Here is a 22,902-nt window from a genome sequence, read left to right as displayed (position 1 = left end):
AAGGCAGCCGTGACCACAAATAAAAAGAGATGTGTGGTAGCTGGCCTTGGCTGTGGCAGTGGAAACACCCCTTGGGAGCCTATCTGTGAGGGCTTATCTAGATTAGGTTAGCCAGTACAGCACCAACATTCATCCCTTATCTACTTGCTGATACAGATAAAGGACTTAATACGGCCAACTGCCTTACCTTCCTGTTGCCTTCTCTGGGGTGATTACTATAAGCTCAAGAAAACGCTTCCTCTTTTAAGTTTGTTTTTGTCAGGTATTTTGTCACAGCTAAAGGAGAAGTAACTAATACTGGATTCCTCCCCAAAGCATTATAAATGAAAACAGAAAGTGGAGCCCAGCTTCCTAACCTCACTCCCAGAATCCCTTTCTACAACCCATATTTGGGCACTAAGCTGCAGACGCTTTGCCACGCCCATCCTTCTCTTCCCTTCTATCTAGAATGATACTCTAAGACCACACTTCCTCCTTTCTGATTACAAGAAAGGGGAATAAGCAGAGAGATGGCCCCAAGATAGTCAAAAGCACAGTAGTTGGTGGGAGATGAGGCTGGTGACATTCTACTAGTCATCAAGAGCCTGATGGAGGCTGGGACCTGAGAACTGCACACTCACCCATGGGAAAGGGTTCCCTAGGGCATGTTGCTCCCACCTGATCCCACTCAAGGTCATGGCTGATTGGGTAAAGGGCATCCCCAAGCCCAACATGTACCAACTAGATCCCTTACCCACAAGAGGGAGCGCAATGTTTAGAGCTCTGTGTCTTGGATTCTTACTACCTCTTACCAGCTGAGAATTTTCACTCAAATGCATAAGCATCCTGTTTTTGTTTCCTCATCTGGAGCATGGGAATAGCAACAATGCTGACCTCATAACACGGTTATTAGAATTGTTTAAGAAAACAGCACATTTATAGTCCTGGTGCCTGCAAACAAACAGAGCCTGAGAGTGTTAGCTCATCTTCCTGTTGCTGATTTAGGACTGGGATGAGAAGACAGCATGGAGCCATCTGGGTAGTGTCTCGCTGGAAACAAACACTATACCATGTCACATCTAATTGGGTCCAAATAATTCCACAAATGGAGAAAGACCAAGTCCAAGAGCAACCAGGATACAAGAAACAGTATCTGAGAAAAATAAGGAAGAATGATCCAGAGACCCAAGAAGTGACCAGAGCTGGTGGCTCTGAGACTTGACATGGTCCTACTTTGTCATGAAGCCCATCTAGGAGTTCTAGGTCTATCTCGACGCAACTGTAACAGAGACTCTGTCATTATTTGCAATGCTTGGCTCCTTAGCATAGCTGAAGAGCACAGAAGGATGGCTACTCCTCACGAGCTGGCACCACAGTGAATTCCTACTTTTGTGCTCAAGACCCTGGGCTGGGTGCCGAGGGCACAAAGCGTGAGAAGAAAGTTTAGAATCTGTCTTGACTGTCCCAGACCACAGTGTTCAGAGCAGAGGGAATGTGAGCACGCAAATTCTACCCTCACAGGGACTGAGAAATCCACAGCACCCAGTAAATCAGGTTCCAAGTGTTTGTCTGTTTGTTTGTTTTTCCTCCCCTTACTCCAATACCAGCCCTGAATAGAGCAATGGGGTCTGAGAGGTGTGTGAACCAGTGAACCCAGAAACATGGATGAACAAGCAGAAGAATGCACAGCTCAGCTACACTGCTCTGTTGTTGGAGCTCCTCACCTCCACCATGGAAGGTTCCTTCACTGCTCTGGCCTAAGGAGCAGGCTTCCCCTAGAGCTTACCTGCAGAATGAGCAGCATTTGTATAACAGACGAGGGCAGCTTGGACTGTGCCAACAGCAGCAGGTCACCCAGCTTCACCTTCAACAGGACCAGGTCCCGGAAGCCCAGCAGGGAGATCTGTCGGATGGTCAGCTCCTGTCCCTGGGAAAGAAGCCAGGTGGAAAGGTTAAGGGGTGAGTGCCTACTGGAGCCCCACCAGTAGTTCAGGGCAAGTGTTCACAGTGCTCAGGAGGGACTGGGACAGGCATGTGCATGTCCTGTGGGCTCTCTCAGAAGACCCAGCTCTTGTTTCCTCTGGCAATAAGATAAGGTGTGGCTAAACCTGCTTAAATAACCAAAGACAATACAAGACACATGTAATAGGGACCACACTGTCAAGACTCCAGGGGTTGAGAAGGAGAGGTTGTGAGAGGAACACGGGAGAAAGAGACAGAAAAGATTGTTGATGCCCCCACACTTCAAGGCCCAGTTTCACCTGCTAAATATTTAAGTGCTCATCACATGTCAGGCAACATCAGACGTAACATACCTGGTTACGTAAGATGTTAGGTTCTTACACAATCGCAAGTAATTACGGAAGAAAAGTAGTAAGGAGTGTGTGGAAAGAGTGCGTAGAAGGTGTGTGACTATTTCAGCTGTTGGGGTAGTCGGCACGAGATAAAAATACCAATGGCGTCAAGAGTTTGAATTTGCCCGGCTCTGTGTGCTAGGAAGGACCCTAAGCGTTAAGATGTAGATAATACGTATAAGCTCCACAAATTCTTCCGTGGTTTCTGTGTGTAGCCTTCTCAAACTCATCTGCTACAAGTCTGGGATTTGGAGAGGCCTTTCTACCTCTTTTGAAGATTTATTTGCATTTGTGTGTGTCTGTGTGTGTGTGTGTGTGTGTGTGTGTGTGTGTGTGTGTGTAGGGGAATAAATTTGACTAAACTACACTCTGGCCTTATTAGATACGACTCCTCCCTGTTCCTGTGACGGCCAAGGTGAGGTCAGCACTGGAAACAGCAGACAGGACAAAGCAGTTGCTCTCTCCAACACACGCGGGCATCCTCCAATCAGCTGAGACCTCTTCAGAGCTCCCACCATGCTGTGTCTGTGGACGTGGAGCCTAGACTCTCCCTGGAGGCCCTGCCAGGCACTGAGCTTGCCGGCCACAGGGATGACTCCTGGCTCTTCTATTTTGGATTTCACTTTATTTGTTTTGTTTTTCGAGACAGGATTTCTCTGTATAGCCTTGGCTGTCCTGGGATCACTTTGTAGCCTCGAACTCCCTGAGTGCTGGGATTACAGGCATGCACCACTGCAACTGGCCCAGATTTTACTTTTAAATCTTTAGGTAATAGGAATTTCTAGGATACGATCGACAATAGTAAGGACAGGGTTAGGGCAAGCGGAAGCCACCTTCTGTAGCCTTCTTGACCTCCATACAAAAAAAAAAAAAAAAAAAAACAAAACAAAAAACACTCTTCAAAGACTTGTAGTTATCCTCTGAATTTTTCCAGAAAGTACCTAACTATAAAATTACACACAGAACCTTTACACACACATAGAGACCATACCCTTCATGCCTTTATTTAGCTTAGTGTAACCTGGACATCTTTGCATACCAACACACCTTGCTTCTCCCCTGCTCCACACTACTTTAGGGACACTTATTATTTCAATTTGTGTTTCAATACACTCTAACTGCCATTTCTTCAACTAAAATGCCCCTTTATACTACAACAATAAAAATGTTCATCCATGATTCTCTGGATAGTTTTGTTTTTGTACCCAGATCGCTACCACTCTTCAAAACAAAACAAAACAAAAAACTTACACAGCAACATTTGCCTTTGGAAAGGGATGGAGAGATGGCTCCTGAAAGTGAATGCTGAACAAACAGGAAGTCCTGAGTTTGAGGCCCAAGAAGCCACACTTTAACACCAGATGGATCTGTAATCTCAGCACTGGATGGGCAGATTCCTAGGGCTTCCTAGTCTAGTCAAGTCAGTGAGCTAACAGGTTCAGTAAGACCCTGTCCCAAAAACTACACAGTCAAAAAGAGCACCTGATATTAGCCTCTGGCATCTATATATATGCTCATAGGCGCGCACACACACACACACACACACACACACACAAAGACAAACATGGCTGCACACACACACAAACAAAAACACACATGTGCACACACACGCGCACACACACACTTCATGGATACTGCTTCGCTGCCCTCTTAAAAGAATGCACTGACTGGTGGGCTCTTTGACACGCCCCCTCCCCCCAGGGGGGAACAGCCTTGCCAGGCCACAGAGAGGACAATGCAGCCAGTCCGGATGAGACCTGACAGGCTAGGGTCAGATGGAAAGGGAGGAGGACCTCCCCTATCAGTGGACATTCTAGAGCATCCCATTCCAAACCCACATTCTTGGCCGGAACAAAATCAGATCCAAACAATTACGACAATCTCTCTGACTGAACCCCCAAATCAACCTGCTTTGCTGTTGTCACTCCACCCCTGCCCACCCCATTTCCTTTCCTGAATGTTCTCAGCAATGCCTCTTCACATAAACACCTGCAGTCACCTGAGTGTGGGCTAGGCAGGAGGGTCACAGCACTCCCCTGGAAAAGATGAAAGACTCTGCCTTCAGGTCTTCCAAACCTAAGGTTAAACATACACACTCAGGAAAGAGACCAGCGGCTTAGTAAGTGACCAGAGGGCAATAGAGTCAGTGCCAGGCACTTCCCATGTTGAAACATGAGCCAAGCAGGCCTAGACTAGCAGGGTGAGGTGCCGCTTACATCAAAACTGTCCTCAGTACCGCATACTTTCAATCAAGGCTGAAGTGTAGAGCTTACATCCATGGCCTTAGCAGCCACAAAGGCCTCGTCCAAATGCAAAATCTGGCCTCTCATGCTGTCAGAAAAACGTACTTGATGGGAGAGATGAGGTGCCCAGTTTATACCAACAGTAACAAGCCGATAACGGCATTAACCAAGGCCCTGGGTTGTCCTCAGACTCTGTTGTGGCTTCACTTCATAGTGGACCAGGGACAGGACACCTACTCATCCAACGATAAAATAAGTCTATCTCCTTGTAACCTCCTTAAAACAAAAAAGAAAAAAAAAATCACCTCCACATTACCTAGTGTACAGGCTGCCAAATTTATGTGTCATCTACCTTGGTGCCCATTTGTTACAGCTCTCCCTCACTTCCCTTGACTACTCCATCCAAGTTCTGAATCCAGGCCTCTCCCACTCAATCTCAGCTAGCAAATAAAATGGGTCAGCAAAGGCAGATGGCCTTCAAGGTCAACAGGGGCAAAAAGGAGCCAGGTGAGTGGGGACCCATTATCACTAGGGTGAAAAAAGTGAAATGAGCAATACCACTACTGCCAGATCTGACCACTTTTTAAGAGAACCAAAACAGAACTATCCTTAGGTCGGTATGACCATGTTCTTGCCTGGCTCTCAGCCCCTCAAGGCCCACCTTGACCCACACTCTGCATTCTATACCCATCACCATGCCCTGGCATTTGCTGCACAAATAACCCAGGTCTGCACATCACGTGTATCAAACACATGATGCTGGCTAAATTTTGTTTTCACAGGCACATGTATCAGAATACACTGTCATTTATATAAAATGTAAAGTGAAGGCAACACCTGGTGTTTTCATTTGCCACATCAGTGAACCCTTCCCTACCGTCTGTCTTCCTGAGACCCTGCTGCTTGCTAAGGGGTGACAACCGCAAGAGACAGAGTATCTGTGGGGGCAGATGCAGCAGTCTCCATCAGCACTGGTTCAGCCTGAGGAAGAGGAGAGGCATGGACTGGATCTGGACTTCTATGTGCACTGCGTTACAGCAGATGTGAGAGGCAAGTCTGCAAAGGGTAGTGACATCACTAAGTAAAATTTTAAATATGGGGTATGGAGGGCAAGCAACCCCACACTCCTTGAAAACACTGTAAGTGCAAACATTCTCCTGGGGCCTTCCCTTTGGAATGAGGAAATTCCAACCATTGCTGGTGGCTCTGTTTCCAGTCTGCTTATTACACTCATGCTTCAACCAAGCCAGATGAGGCAAAAGCCTTAACCCCAGGGGGGAGGAGAGGAATGTGTGCAAGCTGCAGGTATGTGAGAGCAATTTTGGAGAGGAATAGCTCACCAATTACACTAGACTGGCTGGCGAGCAAGTTTCAGGGATCTGCCTGTCTCCCCTGAACACTGGTATTGGCGGATGTGCTGCTGCCCCGACTTCTAAATTGGGTGATGAGGATCTGAATTCAGAGCCTCGGGCTTGCCTTTGCAAGCTCTTTATTGTTAAAGAGGTTCCCCTAAAGCACACATTCTAGAAAGACGTTTATTATTGTCTTTAAATTACACATATATACTTGTATCTCTGTGTGGATTTGTACACACGCGTGCAGGGTGTGCACGAGTCCAGAAGAGAGCAACGAAGTCCCAGGAACTGGAGATACAGGTAGATGTGTGCCAACCAACACAGGTGTAGGGAATTGCACCCAGGGCCTCTCCAAGATTGGTACAAACTCTTCACTGCTGTGCTCTCTCTCCAGCCCTAAATCCCAATCCCCTGTTTTGCAGGGACGGATGTATACAAAGTTAATTACCCTTGACAAGTCCACACTCTAGAACTCCAACCTGCCCATTCCCTACCCAGCACTATTACAGCATGTAGCTCTTTGGATGAGAGTCCATCACAGAGAACCAGGAATATTATCCTTTCCCATGACTTCAGGACAACAGCACCTTGCTTCTCAAGTGTTTCAAGGGGATCAGCAGGGGGGAGGAAGGAGGGAGCATCAGAGAGTAAAGGGGGTGAATATGGAGAAAGTACATTAGATACACACATGAAGCTGTTTTAAAGAACCAAGACTTTCTGATCAATGTGCACTAAGAAAGTATTTCAAAACTGCACTTCAAAGAGATTGCCATTGAAAAGGACAGGTGGGGTAAGAAAGAAAGAGGAGGGAAAAGGAAAGCCACCTGGCTGACTGTGTGTGTATACACACACACACACACACACACACACACACACGCACACGCACACGCACGCACACACACATATGTATATCATCAAACCCTTAAGGGTAACAAAAACCTACAAACTGCTAGTTATATGTAAGACTCTCTTCTTAATGTTAGGGACTAAATATAGACAGAGTACTCAGAAAACCCCTGGAGCCTCTTCTAATGGGGCTCCCACCTCCACAGTAACCCCCTCTTAGAAAGAGGCCCAATCACCCAAGTCAGTGGAGGAGACAGGCTGTTGCATCCCAGTGACACTGACCTGAACCGGATAAAATATTGCCTGCAGGGTGGGGAGAGTCTCGGTGAAGAAGTGGTCCCAGACTTCAGCCAGAACCTCAATGCGACTGTCACCTACACATGGGAGAGATGACAGCAGAAAGAAGAGAACATGTCATTACTCTCACAGGACAGCTCCTCCTCCAATGTAAAGCCACACACAGTAGGGGACTTGTAGTGTGAGCTGCTGAGGCCCAGGGAGTACAGGCAAGTGCACAGGGTCTTTGTCCCTGGCCAAAGCCATCATACACAGTAACTGAAATTCAGTATCACTAGTGAGACCCTGAAAGCAAGTCGAGGAACAGCATTTGCAGGGAGTGAGGGGGTGTTTCAGCCGCAAAGTATGACAGCAGCCAGTGTAACGTGAGGCGGTACTGAGGCTGGATGGGACTTATCCTCAGGGGGTCACATGGTGGAGGCCCAGGCCCCAGTGTGGTAGGCAGCAAGTAGGGCTGCACACTTATAATTCCAGCACTTGGAAGGTAAAAGAAAAAGGATCATGAGTTGGATGACAGCCTGGACTACGTATAGTGAATCTGAGGCTAGCCTGTGCTCTGTAAGCAAGACCCTGTCTCATAACAAGAGAAAGAAGAGAATCCTTAAAAGGTGCGGCCCAGTCAGAGGTCACTGGGAACCTGGCCCTTGGAGCAGGAGGCTTCAACAAAGATTTTAAAACATGGGCTCGTCTCTGGCTTCCTCTCATGTGATCTCTTCCACACTTGCCTACCACCACAATGTCACCCACCGTGAGGCTCCTACCATGGTCCTCCTACCATGAGGACACACCAAAGAGTTTGAGCCTCCAAACCAATGAGCCAAGTCGATCCCTTATTGATAAAAGTGATCCCGGGTATTCTGTTATAGCAAAAATTCAGACGGGAAGACTCAACCGAAAACACACAAATGTGCTTTTCTAGCCCAAACTCAGAAAAGAGAGAAGATTTAGGATCACATGATAAATGTTATCCGGGAGTGCACTCAGCATCTTCCGACACTGTGCTAGACTACTCATCAACATGATGCGAGCAGGCCGTTACTGCGTCTCGCAGGCCCAGAGACACCAAGTAACTAGGCCAATGGCCCACAGTCCATCTTCTTTACCTGATTGTTTGGAAGACTGCAGTTTGCACAGTTACACACTGCTCTGTCTGCACTGCCGTTACATACTGCTTTCCTTGAAGTTACATACTCTGGTCTGATTCTGAGTTTCAGCTGTCAGGTGAGAAGCAGAAAGGAGATCTACGGTATCCCCTTCACCCTCTGTAGCTGGGAGGCACCTGCTTACCCTGGCACAAGGAAGTCAAAGGCCACCCACAGGCTAAAGTACTCAGGTCACCTCATGCCACTGAATGGATGAGAGAGGAGAGAGCCTGGTTGAGGTGGCAGCTGCCTAATGACCTAGATGTCAGAGCTGATGGGCTACTGTCTGCTCATCCTGAGCAGAGAAACTGGGTCAGCCAAGGCGAGACACCAAGAGAAGTGTTTGGCAAGACACCATTAGTTCCATGGAACAAATCTTGATAGACTCATTTAGCGTCTTCTGTCTATTAACTTAATGGCCAATAAAAGCAGTGGCTGGGGAGAAAGCACAGAACAAGGACAGAGCTAGTGGCTGACAGCTTCTGGAAGGTCAGGGTGGATGCAGGCCCGTGTCATCCTCTGCTTTCCCTGGCAAAGCGCTAATCAAACATTGCTGGAACAATCCTCCACTAGAACTGGAGAGTCTGGGACAGGTTTGTCCCTCTTACACTTCGTGTGCACAGCACCAAGCTAGGCACATCGACAAACCGCTATGCAAAAGCCTTCATGGAGAAAAAATGGAATGTTCCGAACTTGTAGGTTGTTGCAGATGCCAGGTCTCTCGGGGGACAGGAGGCACGATCTGACCCAGTGAGGTGACATTGCAGAGCAAAACTTTCTAGCTGGTAGGAACATGTTCTGTTTTCTCCTAGAAGAAAGGACACTTCTCCCATTTGGACTACACAGCCGAGAGGATCTGTCTTCTCTATGTCTTCATCTTCAGGTCCATTTCCCCCAGTCTTTGACCTGTGGTTATGCAGGCTTGATCTCAGCCCCTCATCCTTACCAAGCTCCCTCACACCACAGAGCCTTTGCATATGGTAATTCCTCCTCTGCCCAGACTGCTCTTTCCCTTCCTCTTTGCCTAACTTGCCTGTTCAGACTTTATTCATTCTTACAGGAACCTTTCTCCAGTGTATCAATCTGCCCCTCTCTGCAGTGAGAATTTTGGTTTCTTTAAAAACACAGAGATCTTATGGGAAATTTTGCCTTGTGCTGTGCTGCGTGATTTTGCCAGCTGCACGCTGTTTCTGTAAGTGTATGACGTTTGAAATTCTAGGGACTCTTGAGACAGTATATAGATGCTAGAGCCCTGAGAGAGGCTGATGCTCCTCTCTCTTGCTGATACTGCTGCTGGTTGTGGTTCATCAAATGGTCATGCACAGAGAGACGAGCAGAAGAAATTTAATATTCTGATGGTGAAGATCAACCCTGCCACAGAACTCGAAGTTCCTCATCAGCAGGAAGTAGTCTAAACATATCAGGGGCTCCTTTCCCCTCTAACCTTCTTTCTCTCCTATCTAGTGTTTGAGGGTTGAAAGGCTGGGGAAGGGTGGTAGATAAAAGAACCCATAAAGTAGCCAAAAGTTACACAGTACTAGACTCGGTTGCGCTCACCCCAACCTCTAACACACTCACACATGACTGACATATTAATATATGATCTGAATCATATCTGTTCCCATTTCCAGTTTAGCAGCCCCAGAACCTAACGAAGGTCCTGGTGTCCAATTACTGGTGATCAGCCACACAAAACCATGTAAGATGTAAGCAACACTCATTCACTGTAGGAATGATGGTGGAAAAATCAAAGGGTCATTGGGTTTCCTAAATCCAAACTGAACCCAAAGAGGGGCACAAGCTACAGTAGCTTCCCTGTTGATAGCTTTTATCTGAAGCATTCTACAGTGAAGGGCAGGAGGAAGCCTGTGGGGCAGTGCTGGACTTGCTTCCATGCTAGGAGTGGAGGCCTTGTGAGGGCAGAAAGGAGTTCTTCCACCCGGAGCTGGAAGGTACCTTCCAGGAGGTTGGATCTAACTGATGGCTGCAAAGGTCTGGGAGGAAAGAAGGTTTTAGAAAGTGTTCTGTGGGACACAGAAACAAACAAACAAACAAAAGAGGTAAAGTAAAGGAAATGGGTAGCTTCACTTCCAGGAATAGCCTGCAAGTCAAGAGTCAGCTTGAAGGTGAAGGAGGTTTGAAAGGAAGGTTCTAGATGTCTGCCATCAAATCTTTTCTCTGATACACCACAGGCTTTAGACTGTCAGCAGGTCACGGGTTACTATGAAGAAAACCCTCCTGAAAAGGAAGGTCAGTGCAACTGTAGAAAAGACTTAAAACAGCATGGTGTCTCCTGCCCAGCAGCTGTCATTAAGTACAGCTGAAAACAGTAACAAACCCAAGTGTGAGCAGGCATGGTGCCAGAGGACCTGTACTAAGCAATGGCCAGATACAAAGAACCAAACTTCCTGGTCAAAACAAGTCACCACTGATGGATGAATGGGCGAAAAAAAAAAAATTATTTAGCTGTACACTGGAGTATATGATTTCAAAAACACATGGTGTCTTCTGACATGTGACAACATGTATGGACTGGGAGGCCATTAAGTCCCGTGAAAGAAGCCACTACAAAAGCACAATTACTGTACGAATCCTCTTAGTCAAAGCCCTGGAAGCAAGGTGTGAATGGTAGTTGTGAAAACATGAGTTTAGAGTTTCTAGTTTCAAGGTGAAGAACTGGAGGCCACTACACAGAGACAAGAAAAGTCAGTGCAAGGACTGTGGGGTAGTGGCAGGCAGAGACCTAACATCATGTGTTTTACCACATTTCAAATGACTTCTTTATGTTTAGTGTATGTGTGTTGAACCACATGCATACATGCCTTCAGGTGCCCAAGGAAGTCAGAAGGAGTCAGATCCCGAGAGCTCAGTTACAGGCAATAGTGAGCAACCTTCTGATGTGGAGATTAGGAATCGAACCTAGGTCCTCTGAAAGAGCAGCAAGCCCTCTCAATCGATGAACCATCTCTCCAGCTCCAACTTCAAAGAATTTAAAGCCTTGATTTAATAGGTTTTTACAGACTTAAGAGAAACAAGCCACATTCCGAAGAGAAAAAAAGTGTGGGATGTGTGTGTGTGTACATTTCAACCTTTGGTTTTCCCCAAAGGTTTGGGGGGACATTTACTTCAAGGCAAGCACCAGAACTTTCTAGCATCTGTTTCTCATTTTCCTTCTAATTTTGTCTTAGCAGGAACAACATTACTGGACATGTCTTTCTCAGGAAATAGGGGAAAAATGTCTTTCACTGGACATATGCCCTCAATATTCAATCATGTTGTCGTATGTCAGCATGTGTTTTTGAAGCCACATACTCCAGTGTATGACTAGACACAGCCCCGTGAAGCCTGTGTCTGGATGTTCATCTGGCCTATACTGAGAACATAAAGCTAGATCACAAAGAAAAGGTAGACTGACTGTGTGTGTGCAGAGTATGGTGTTATGTATGGTATTATATTTCTCTTATATTCAGCACAAGCCCTCACCCCATTTCATCACTTTCAAATGAGACTCTGAGCTGAGGGTGTAGCTCAATTGATGGCGTACCTGCCTGGCATGCACAAAGCCATGGGCTTAATCTCTAGCACAGCATACACTAGGTACAGTGGTGCATGCCTGTAATCCCAGAACCTGGGAGATGGAGGCAGGAGGATCAATCAGAAGTTCTAGGTCATTTTCCACTACATAGTAAATTTAAGGCCAGCCTAGGATACAAAAGGAGAGGCGGAGAAAGGGACCAAAGAGAGAGGGAGAGAGAAAGAGAGAGGAGGGAGAGAGAGAAAGAGAGAGAGAAAGAGAAACTTTCCAAGATTCACTAGAGAACTAGGGAACAAGCTAAGCCACGTCCCTAAAACCCTTGGTGGAATGGAAGGGGTGGTCATTTCTTTCCTTTGAAACTACCTCCCTTCTCCATCTGTCATTAGATTCTAAAACCACAAACAGGCCAGGAACTTTTTCTTCTTCTGTCAGATCACATCTCACTGGGTGGGAGCCTGCTTGTCCTAATGTCCCCCAAATGGGGAGCCCTTCTATCTAGTATGATTCCAAGAACTATTGCAACGGTGGATGGAGAACAGCCCAGAATAACCCAGATCCACCAGCAGCATCTACAGTAAAGCAAACGCTGCTGCATCCATTCAAAGGACATGTCCATGGAAACCCCTTACCTGGGTCTCCAATAAATCACCCTATCCCAATTCATTCTTTTGCAAAGACAATCTGCGTTGCACGGACAGGGGCAGCTGGTTCAAACCGCTGAATGCGGCAAGAAGCAGGGCTGACTCACTCCCTGGGAGTCTGCTGCTTTTAGACAGAAGCGTCTCAGCTGTGCAAACATCAGAGGCTGAGTCACAGCCCCGTGCACCAGGGCCTCCTACTTGCCTTCACACAGCTTGATCTTCTCCTCCACAAAGGACAGTCCTTTTGCAAGAAGCTGGTTCTGCCAAAAGAGAACAAAGAGCACAAGAGCTGGGTGACTCTGATGGGGAGTGTGCAGCACAGACTTCCCAGGCCCCTTGTGCTAGTCAGACCTCTAAGTTTAAGAAGCCCTTTGTCCTCCTGGAAGGCAAGACCTCAGAGGAACACTAGGAGACACCACACAAACCAAGGGCAGTAAGCCAAAAGCCAAAAGCAGTCACCACCCCACCTCTCAAACTAAGAGATACAGAAAGGGCCCAGCCCAATTCACTGTTTGAGCCATTATTCTTGTAGCTCAGGCTGGCCTCAAACTTGGAACCTTCCTTCCTCTGCCTAGCACATGCATCCTGCCTCTGGGTCAGAAAGCAAGAAACACAGCCCAATGTCAGCTGATGAGGACCTCCTGGCAGCCAAGATGTATGTGAAAGGTTGTCCAGATGACAGAAAGGACAGTAGTCAATCCACCCGAGCACAAATCCCACTTAGACCTTAGAGCAGTGGCTCGAAACCTTCCTAACGCTGCAGTGCTCACGTGGTGGTGATCCCTAACCATAAAATTATTTCACTGCTACTTTATAACTGTAATTTTGCTCCTGTTCTGAATCATAATGTAAATATGTGATATGCAGGGTATCTGATATGGGAGCCCCAAAGAGGCTGTGGCTCATCGACTGAGAGCCACTGCTTTAGAATATCTGCCCCAGAACTTTGAGTCAGTCCAGGTGAGGTTCTCAGAAAGGTCACCTCTGCACTGTTCCAGACTCCTGAATGTCTGGTATCAACACTGCTACTCCAGCCTTCTCCCAAAACAAATCTGCAAGCTCTCTCTCCTTTATCACCTTTCCAAGGCACATATTCCAGGAGGAGGCGATACCATCTTGTCCCTTCACTCTCATTATCTATACTAAGGGATGCAGTGGCAAACTAGGGTGCTAAAAGAAATTTAAAAAAAAATCAGTCCAGGTTATAACATGAATTAATAAATAGTGCCAGGGCTAGGGGCATATCTCAGTAGGTAAGTACTCGCCCGACAAACACGAGGACCTAAGTTTAAATCCCCAGCACTCATGCGGCAGGAGTGTGGCAGTAAATACTTATGACTCCAGCACTCTAAGGGGGTTGGAGCATGAGGCTTCCCCTGAGATTTCCAGTCCACCAGCCTAGCTCCAAGTTCAGTGAGAGATTCAGCCACCAGTATTACAATGGACAGTGAGAGACAGGACATCTGACATCCTGCTTCTGGTCTCCACATACACACAGGAATGTGGACACACACATCCATGAACACTCTGATATTACACATAGTAATACACACACACACACACACACACACACACACTCACCTCAATATGCCCATTAAGCTTTTAGATCCTTGAGGACAGGAACCACCTCTTACGTTAATACCCCACTCGTGCACGATCTTTGTTAAACTTAATCAACTGCCTATTTTGGTGACAAGAATTTTTTTGTATTTTTAAGGAGTCAAGATAAGAAACAGAATGGTTTTCTTTTTTAAGGGGATGGGAGAGGTGACATAGGGTACCTAAAACTGTTGCCATTTTCTTCATTTGGTAAATATTCCTTTGTCCAAATCAGAAGGAATAAATTCTAACAAAGACCCAGAGCCTCCTTCCTGGCCCTTAAGTCTTCTTCCTTCAAGGAGATATTAGAAGGAAAAATATGTGTTTCCAAGGAAAAGGAGTTATTTCTGGCTTAGAAGGGAAATGACACAGAAACCATTCTTTCTAAGGTTCTCATGATGCACAACACGGAAATTCTGTAGCTTAGATCAAAATAAACAGAAACATGGGGTCTGAAGGAGTCGTTCTGGTCATCTAGTCCTTTTCCTCACTTGAAGCCTGTGGTCACCATAGCCTGCTCACATACCGATTTGCTGATATTTAAGGGGCTCCATTTTCCAAGAAGCTAAAACCCCTTGAAAAGCATGCCACTAATGCTTTGATCTTCCAGTAACTGAGGTTAGGTTAGAGTTTCCTTCCCCAGATTCCAACCCACAGGAATGCAGCTCAGATTCCATTAGAAATCCTCCACACAGTGCCTGCTGATTTCTCCAAGATTCTCAGGGGCAGCCCAGCGCCCAGCACCCAGCGTCCCTTCCCTGGAGATCTGCTACCTTGACTCCCTTCTCATTCACACACCAGCAACTTGACCACAGCCATATTCTCTGCTCAGCTGCCAGGGCTGCTCTTGTCCCCACTCCCCATCCCAGGGCACCACTGATCAAGAAAAGGTCTTTTCTCCAGCGAATCTGCAGTCATACAGGCGCCTGCACTCCTGGAAATCCTGCATCTCTTAAGGCCTAGCATTTGAAGGGGCAGCAATTAGAATTCGATGCTCTGCAGGTGCCATCTCTTAAGTTCGCTGAGAGTGTGTGTCTGTATGTGTGTGTGTGCATGTGTGTGTTGTAAGTAAGGTGTGTGGTGGAACATTGCAACATAAAAGGCCAGGGAGTCTGGAGATACCACCTCCCAGAAAGAGTTCGCAGGCCTTCATACCCCAGTGTCCAGGCCACACCCACACTTCCCCACTCTGACCTATACCATTGCTGTCATCATACTCCTAAGGTAGTAATGGGGCGGAGTTAGTGGAGGTATAGGTTTAGGTATGGTGTATAGAGGTCAAGGTTGGACATGTGCCTATTAATTCTTGAACAGAAGCGTGGTGACAGCCATCTTCACTAGGGTCTCGAAGTGCTGTGACATGTTTGCTAATAACTGGGTGGGTCTTATCCCTTCCCGACCCTGTGATCTGTGTGGCACAGTGTAGAGATTGAGAGGCGCTCTTAGGGGCTACCTGACTTCTGTATGTAGCAGTGACAGATCCACGGGAAAGAGATGGAATTCCACAACCCTACTGTAGCCATATTTTCACTTAGCACCAGGCCCTGGAGGTTATGAAGCCCACATCACTGCCATCTACTTTGTCTAAGAAAGGTCTGATTTGGTATCTATGGGACTTAGGCCTGCTCAATGGTTGAGAGACCAAAACCAAGGAAGGGAGACTAAGGAAGAAAGAGGAAGTGAGGAAGAGAAGAAAAAAAAGAAGAGGGGGGAGAATGAGGGAGAGAGGTAAGCTTTAATTCAGGTAGTCTGTATTATTTTTCTAAACATCTGTTCTTCCTGAACCTAAGCTCAAAGAATTCCCATCCCTGCCAAGTGCCTGAATCCAAAACGTTCTGAGCAGACATTTGCCTCTAGGCAGTGGTCACAGAGACTTTTTCTCCTGACCCCTCCCAGACCAATGGCTCTCTCTACCACCTCCCCTGCCAGCTTCAAATCACAAACCACCAGTTCATTAAATAGTAGCTCCTTGGGAAATGACTTAGGACTTGGCAAAGGGCCGGTTATTACTTAACACATCCTTCTGGCACACCATCAGTGAACTTGACCACGGACAAAATAGCACATTAATGAAGTGGCAGAAGGATCCGGAAGTGGAAAGAGCTGACATTTTTTTCCCCTAAGACACAGAGAAATGGGCTGCAAACAGAAAAATGAAGCTTGGGAAAAACTCTGACAAGGATGATTGGAGGAAAGCATTCCAAGCCACAGGCCTTTGAAAGAGAAGGGGGAAAAATCAGCTTATCCTGGGCAGCATGGGGCAGGATGGAGGTACTGCGATGAGCAGAGGAAAGGTTAGGCGTGTGTGGGGTACAGCTTGTCAACCACGTATGTCACCTTTCAAGCAGGGTACCTCCCAACCCAGTCAGAGGGACTCAGGGGAAAAAAGTAAATAAGAAGGTTAGGGGGGAATAATGCTAACCCCACCTTCCCAGGAAAAAGAACTCCATGCCAAACAGATTCCCGGCATGTACCACCATTCCTGGCTTCTGGGACGTTAGGAATTGAACACACAGCCTCCTGGATGCTTGCCAAATGAGCTACATACCCAGCCTTCGTCAGAACTCTCAGAAGGGGCATCGGAGAAAGCTTTCCATAGTAAACAAAACTTCAAAACAACCTTTGTTTCCCATGACCACTGGACATTCGGCCATGTCTACTCACTGTCACACCCCACGTGCAGCACATACAGAAGCTTGCTAGGCCTTCAATTTGTCTCCCCACTAATCCTGACTCATCTCAGTCCTTATCCGGTCTGTAAGCAATCGCTCAATTTCACACATAGTGGGCTCCTGAAACCCATATAGTGGGTTCCCACACACAACAGGCCTGCATGACATCAAAAGAATCCTGCTCCCATTGAGCCAAGAAGGGTGATAGATAAAAGCCTCCACCACACCTCCTTCCTAGAGCTCATCTTCAGATGATGTATTTTCAGCATTCTGTGCCCATATGCATTTTTCCCTCACAATTAAACCCAAATCCAATGAAGCCAATGATCCATTACCTCATTGATTTCCATCTTTATCTAAAAACCATTAAGGCTGAAGTTTATCAATTTCAAGACTTATTTTTCCACTAGTTTCATAAAGTATGAGAAAAGCGCAATAAAAACACTCAGACAATTGCACAGAATTCATGTGACTGCTCCGGAGCCTGGGGGCAAGAAAGCTTTGGAAAGGTAACTCCTGGCTGGCTGGCCGCATACTCTTTGTACCCTCACTTAGATAGCTCCACCTCAGAGGTCACGGTGGCCACCAGGAACTTCTGGTCCACTCAGGTGTTCAGGCTTCACCATGCCTTTGTCCCAAATGCCATTCCAACCTCAATGCTAATGACCTCCTCACTTAAAAACATCACTCAGCCTCCCAGTCAAGCAGCTTAGTTTACTGGCCCCATCCCTAACCTATAGAGAGTATTCATGGAATTCCCCTTCCTCCCAGCTGTTTACCTCATACTCTCTGTCTCCTTCTGGGGAATTGTGCTTTTTAATTGACATCTTCTGAGACGGATCAAAAAAGGGAGCAGTACCTTTTCTCCACCATTCAGTTTAGATTTGAAAATCCCAAGAGTTATTCTCATGACCCTGTCTTATCTGTCCCATACAAGTCCCGTTTTCCTAAGTACTGATTTATTCTGGACCTGATCTGAAGAGCCTGCCATCCATACCCACCACCAATCAATATTACCATGTGTCCTGCTGGTCGTTGAGTCACTTATATTCCTGCATTGTTCACAGTTTTAAAACTCCACTCTGCCTACGACCCCCTCACCACCAATCTCCTCTCTCAACAACTTCCAAGTGCACATTTCCCTAGTACTACGATGATTAGTCTTTTCCTGTGGCTCTTGCAGCAATCAGACAAACAAATATATGCACATACCTATCTATTCACATACGCGTATGTAATAATATGCACATGTGCGTGCCCACAGTCGTTCCAGACTCCCTGCCTGGGCTTTTACTGTCCCACCACACCTTACTTACAACACCAACACACACGCCCACACACACTCATCAAACACACACCAAGGCATCCATGACCTATTGCTAATGATAGTGTTCGTGTTTCTCTCTTCCCTAACACTAACTCTCTCTGACTTGAGCTCAGTTTCTATATGAAGCAAAACTCTGAATTCCACCAAAAGAAATGAAACCTTCTGGGCTTGGGGCAAGGTTTTTAGCAAACAGAACAACCCACAGATGGAGAACTGAGAAAGTAAGGAATTTGATAGCCTGCACAGCACCCCCATACTTTGAACCACAGAGATACCTTACTAGGCAATCCAAAAATGGAGATCATTTTATAATATCCATTTTCAAGCACAACAGAGAACCAATTATCCCTCCAAGCAGTCACTAGGATAGAGTTCTACTCTGAAACCTCAATCTTCCTCCCAGGCACAATTCAAAACAGACAGGAGGAAAAGGGGTGGGTGGGGTGGGAGTCAATACTGGAAATGTCAGAAATTTCTCTGGCCAGCGCCTCATAGAAAAATCTATTCAGGCTCCTGAAGACCAAATAGGCTGTCTTCTCTGTGTGCAGACCAGAGATAAGCACCACTCTTTTTTTTTTCCTACCTGCTGCCCCTGCCCTCACCTCAGGTCGTTTTCATTATTCCTCCCCGTGGATAGTCTTTCTTTAAAATTGTAAAATAAAAATGTTCGCTTGCGCCAGTGAAAGCAGAGCCCCAGATACAAAGAGCTCTGTTTGTGGCTCTGCAGATGATGAGCTTCACTGGGAGGAGGGCTTGAAGAGGGGGCAGACCTCACTCCCAATGCAGGTGCCTGGGGAAAGGGTCTAAGCCTCACCCCGAGGAGCCCAGGGCCGAGGGAGCTTGTTTACAGTCTTCTGAGCAAACAAGGTTTAGGGACTTTCCTGATAGTGCTAGGCCTCCCTCTGCTTCCCACAGGCACCCACACTTTCCTCCAGGTCCTTCTCTGTTGGAGCCTCTTAGGGCTTTGTCCCTGTATTCTGTGAAGCTGAGCCTGACTCTCTCCTGGGTGGAGATTTCTTGTGCAGCTTTGGAAGCCTCCTCAGTGGCGCCCAGACCCAGGCTTCCCACCTGAATGTCTCCTGAACCATCTTCACCATGTCCCTCCCCGACCCCCACAGCCAGAGCCACCTGCATTGTCATCCTTCATGTGCCATTTTGTTGTTCCTCAAGCTGCTTGTCAAAATTGTCACTGTGTGTTAAAAGAAACTGGTAGCAGCACCACTTACAACAAGTGGAAGATCACTCAGAAATTAACTCATAGCAAACAAAGCAAAGACACAGAACCTTAGCCGGTCAAGTATCCCTTCCTAAGGTTGCCAAGTAAAAGGCCAGCTCCGGCTTCCTTCAATAAAGAGGCTGCTAAGTCCCAGAAGACCGCACAGACTTTCTCTGGCATGAATGTAAGGGCTAGAGCAAACATTTTAAAAGAGAAGTGAGATGGAGAGATGGCTCAGCTCTTCCAGAGGTCCTGAGTTCAATTCCCAGCAACCACACAGTGGCTAACAACCACCTATATCTATAACGGGGTCTGATGCTCTCTTCTGTCATCCAGGCATCCATGTAAACAGAGTGCTCGTATGGATAAACAAATAAATCTTAAAAAAAATAAAAAGGAAGCACGTTCTAAGCCTGAACTCTGATATTACTCATTGCCTTTGTTTAGGCCCCTACATGTCATTTCTGGCCTGTATGGCAGAAAATCCCTCCTGCTCTCCCTAAAACATTGACAGAACATAAATGGGGGGGAGGGGCGGGGGGAAGTAAATGCTTAGAAACAACCCCAGGAGGTGGAGCTATACACTGCAGCTTCAAAAAACAAAAACTTAAAATCTACATTAGAAGAGTGTCTAGCAGGAGCCCCACCAGGAGACCAACAAAACCAAAAGTTCTGAGCCCAGGAGGTCCTGCAGAAACTGCTGCACCAAAGGAGGACCATGCACGGAATGGACCTAGCCCCCCTGCTCAGATATGTCCGACTGGTAGTTCAGTCTCCATGTGGATCTCTGAGTGAGGGGAGCAAGGCCTGCCTCCATCATGAACTCAGTTGACTGCCCGTTTTGATGCAGCCTTGCCAGGCCACACAGGAAGAGGAGCTCAGCAGTCCGGATGAGACTTATCAGGGTATGAGCAGATGGCAATAGTGGAGAAGTCCCCCTTTCAGTGGACTAAGGGAAGGGGATGGAGAGAAGAGGGAAGGAAGGTGGGACTGGGGGAGTTGAGGGAGGGGGCTTCAATTGGGATATATAATGAATAAATTGTGAAGAAAAAATTTAAAAAATAATAATAATAAAAGAAGAGTGTCTAGGAGAGCCCTTTTCCAGTTTAACACGGTAAATAAGGAAAACCCTAGATTCAAAGATCTGATAATTAGTCCCCACACCACACCCCAAGAAAAAAGCCTCACCAAGCACCTTCTCTAGCTAGGTTCCTGGTAGGAAATGACATGTGGTTATTAGTTTTGAAGTATCTGGCGTCTTTGTAAGCAGTATTAGCCGCCCTCAAAAAACCTCAGGGCTTCCCATAGGCACAAGTCCCCACCAGACACACCCTTCCTGGGGGTAGCCCCCAACGCCAAAAGACAGCTGACATTTAAAACTTGACTGAAACCACACAAACCCCCATCTCTCTGAAATGTCAAGGCAGAAGGCAGCCCAGGCCAGCAGGCTTCTTAGCAGCCTTGCTTCAAATCAATCAATAGAGACCACAGCGGGGCAGAGTGAGGTAGAGGCTGACCTTTGAGTGAAGGGCAAATGAAATGATGCACAGTCGGGACTCCCTTTCTCAGTCTGAGTCTTCAGTCTCCCCTCCTGACCCCTTTTAGAGATGCCAGCATCCAAGCAGCTGAGGATGACCTGACTTAATTCCAGCCTTCCTCTGGATCTTAATCTGTCCAGATTTAGAGTTCCTGTTTTCTGGCGTGTATGTGCAAGCGTGCGCGTGCGTGTGCACATCACAAGCACATGTGTATATGCATTTGTGCTTGAGTCATTCTATAAGAGTTGACATTTCCTAACACTTGAGTCAAAAAAACAAAATGATGTTTGGATTTCTAACAGCAAAAATCCCTCCAAACAGTGTTAAAATTTTGCTCTATTTGGACACAAAATAACAACAAACTGCAACCAAGATTATATATGTATTCACAGTCCCTTTCCCATTCCAATGGATGGGCTGTGCCTCAGAATAATAAGTAAGCATACATTTAACAAAAACTATTACTCTCTTATTTTGTGCTGGCCAGAAAGGGCTTTGTAAATAACAATTTATTTAGTCCCTACAGTAATCTTATTCAGGTAGGTCCTAAAGGTTATCTCATGGTTTTGTAGAAAAGAAAATTGAAACAGGGAGAAACAGTAACTTGCTCATGGTAACACACTCAGTAAATAGTGTGCTGGGCCCTGAACCTGGGAGCCTGCCTCAGTGGTCCGTGATCTTGACTACCAAGCTATGTGGTCTGCTACAGCTGGCACTGAGCTCTCCACTGCTGTTATTTCATGCAAACCACACGTGGGGTAAACTATATTTTTGTTCTTATCTTACAAATGAGGAAAGTGAGACAGACAGAAATGAAGCAGCTCGCCTCAACCCACCTAGCAAATGAGTGAGAAGTAGGGGCGCTGACTTCATGGACGCATCATATAGCTGTCACCCCAGCAGCCCCTGAACACCTCTGGTCAGAGTTAAGGGAGCAGCTTATGTCTATGACTTAGAAACTGTCCTTTGCAGAGAAAGACAGAAACCTGGAACCTTGACATTTCTGGCCCCACAACACTGTGTAGGCAGAAGGGAAGTCTGACTGTCATATCTAATCCTGCTGTCAACAGAACATACCAGGAGGCTGAGTGACAAAGAATAATCTGCCCAAAAGGCACAGACACCTAACCCAACTGAGCAAAACACACAGGACAGGAGGAGTTTAGGGCAGTGGTGGGAGTCAGGTTCCTCTGGGTGAAACTATGTTGCCAGCAACAGTAGGCAGACTCTGTCTTCCCGCCTGTGCCCAAGAGCTGGACAGCACAGCTATGCAGAGACTGCATGACCTGCGATACACAACCCACAAAAGAAGCAGAGAAGAGAGAAGACTGCCCTCGAGAAAGCATGCCCTGCACACATTTGCACACTGCCATCCATGCCACTCTTCCTCCTTCTGCTTTATCCTGGACACTTTTTTCTTTTCCTCATAGAGATGCCATCTCTTCTGCAAGTTAATTACAACATACTTTAAAGCCTCAGAGGCACAATTTCTCATATGGTGAGGACAGACAGATGGAACCCAAATAAGCAACAATTTTTTAACAATATAAATGAGTCCCGAGACACAAAAGCCTGCGACTCACTGCAAGGGATCTGACTACTCTCCACTGATGTCAGGGACCAGGCTGGCCCAGCAGCCCCTTACAGCCACTGCAGCAAATGTAACTGTAGGCACTGAAGGAACACGCAAATAGGCAGTAGTGACGCCCCGTCGGTGTGTCAATGGCATGTGTAAATGGGTGCTGGGACCCTCTGAGCTTACCTGGAAATAGTCTGTAATGAATGATCCAAGTTCACTCTTCAGCAGCCTCCTGGGGAGAGAGAGACACACGGAAACAGTCAGGCAGCTGTTGGTGTGAACACAGCTGCTGAAGACCTGCTCCAGTGGATGATGGATGGCACAGGGCTCATCATGGACGACAATGTGTTTAGCAGCGGTACAGGGGTGGAATCTAGGCTCCTCGCTCCTAGTAGAGCCCTCCACCCCCCAATGCAACCACAGAACTTATACCAATAAGCGTTTTATTGTCTAAAAAAAAAACTTTTCATACATTCCCAACCAAAGGTTTAAAGCATATGTAGGATGGCAGAGTTGTTACAACTACTGTAGAGATGTCATGCCCACCCCCACCTTACACATTAATCCAAGAGCCAAGGT

At 46.8% G+C, this 22,902-nt stretch overlaps 1 protein-coding gene across 8 annotated transcripts in view; it reads right to left on the bottom strand.

Annotated features, from left to right (window-relative positions):
* Window positions 1–22,902, bottom strand: part of Prr5l (proline rich 5 like) — a 168,043-nt gene that overhangs the window by 13,299 nt on the left and 131,842 nt on the right. For all 8 annotated transcript variants that reach the window (XM_060372213.1, XM_060372212.1, XM_060372216.1 and 5 more), the window contains 4 exons: window positions 22,507–22,555; window positions 12,595–12,652; window positions 7,060–7,151; window positions 1,766–1,906 (listed from right to left, as the gene is read on the bottom strand). In XM_060372213.1, coding sequence (XP_060228196.1) covers window positions 1,766–1,906; window positions 7,060–7,151; window positions 12,595–12,652; window positions 22,507–22,555 — 340 coding nt within the window. The remainder of the gene's footprint in view (window positions 1–1,765; window positions 1,907–7,059; window positions 7,152–12,594; window positions 12,653–22,506; window positions 22,556–22,902) is intronic.

Source organism: Meriones unguiculatus, chromosome 18 (assembly GCF_030254825.1).
Source record: "Meriones unguiculatus strain TT.TT164.6M chromosome 18, Bangor_MerUng_6.1, whole genome shotgun sequence".
Lineage (NCBI taxonomy): Eukaryota > Metazoa > Chordata > Mammalia > Rodentia > Muridae > Meriones > Meriones unguiculatus.
Note: the sequence above shows the minus strand (reverse complement) of the source record. Positions and strands in the feature narration are given on the sequence as shown.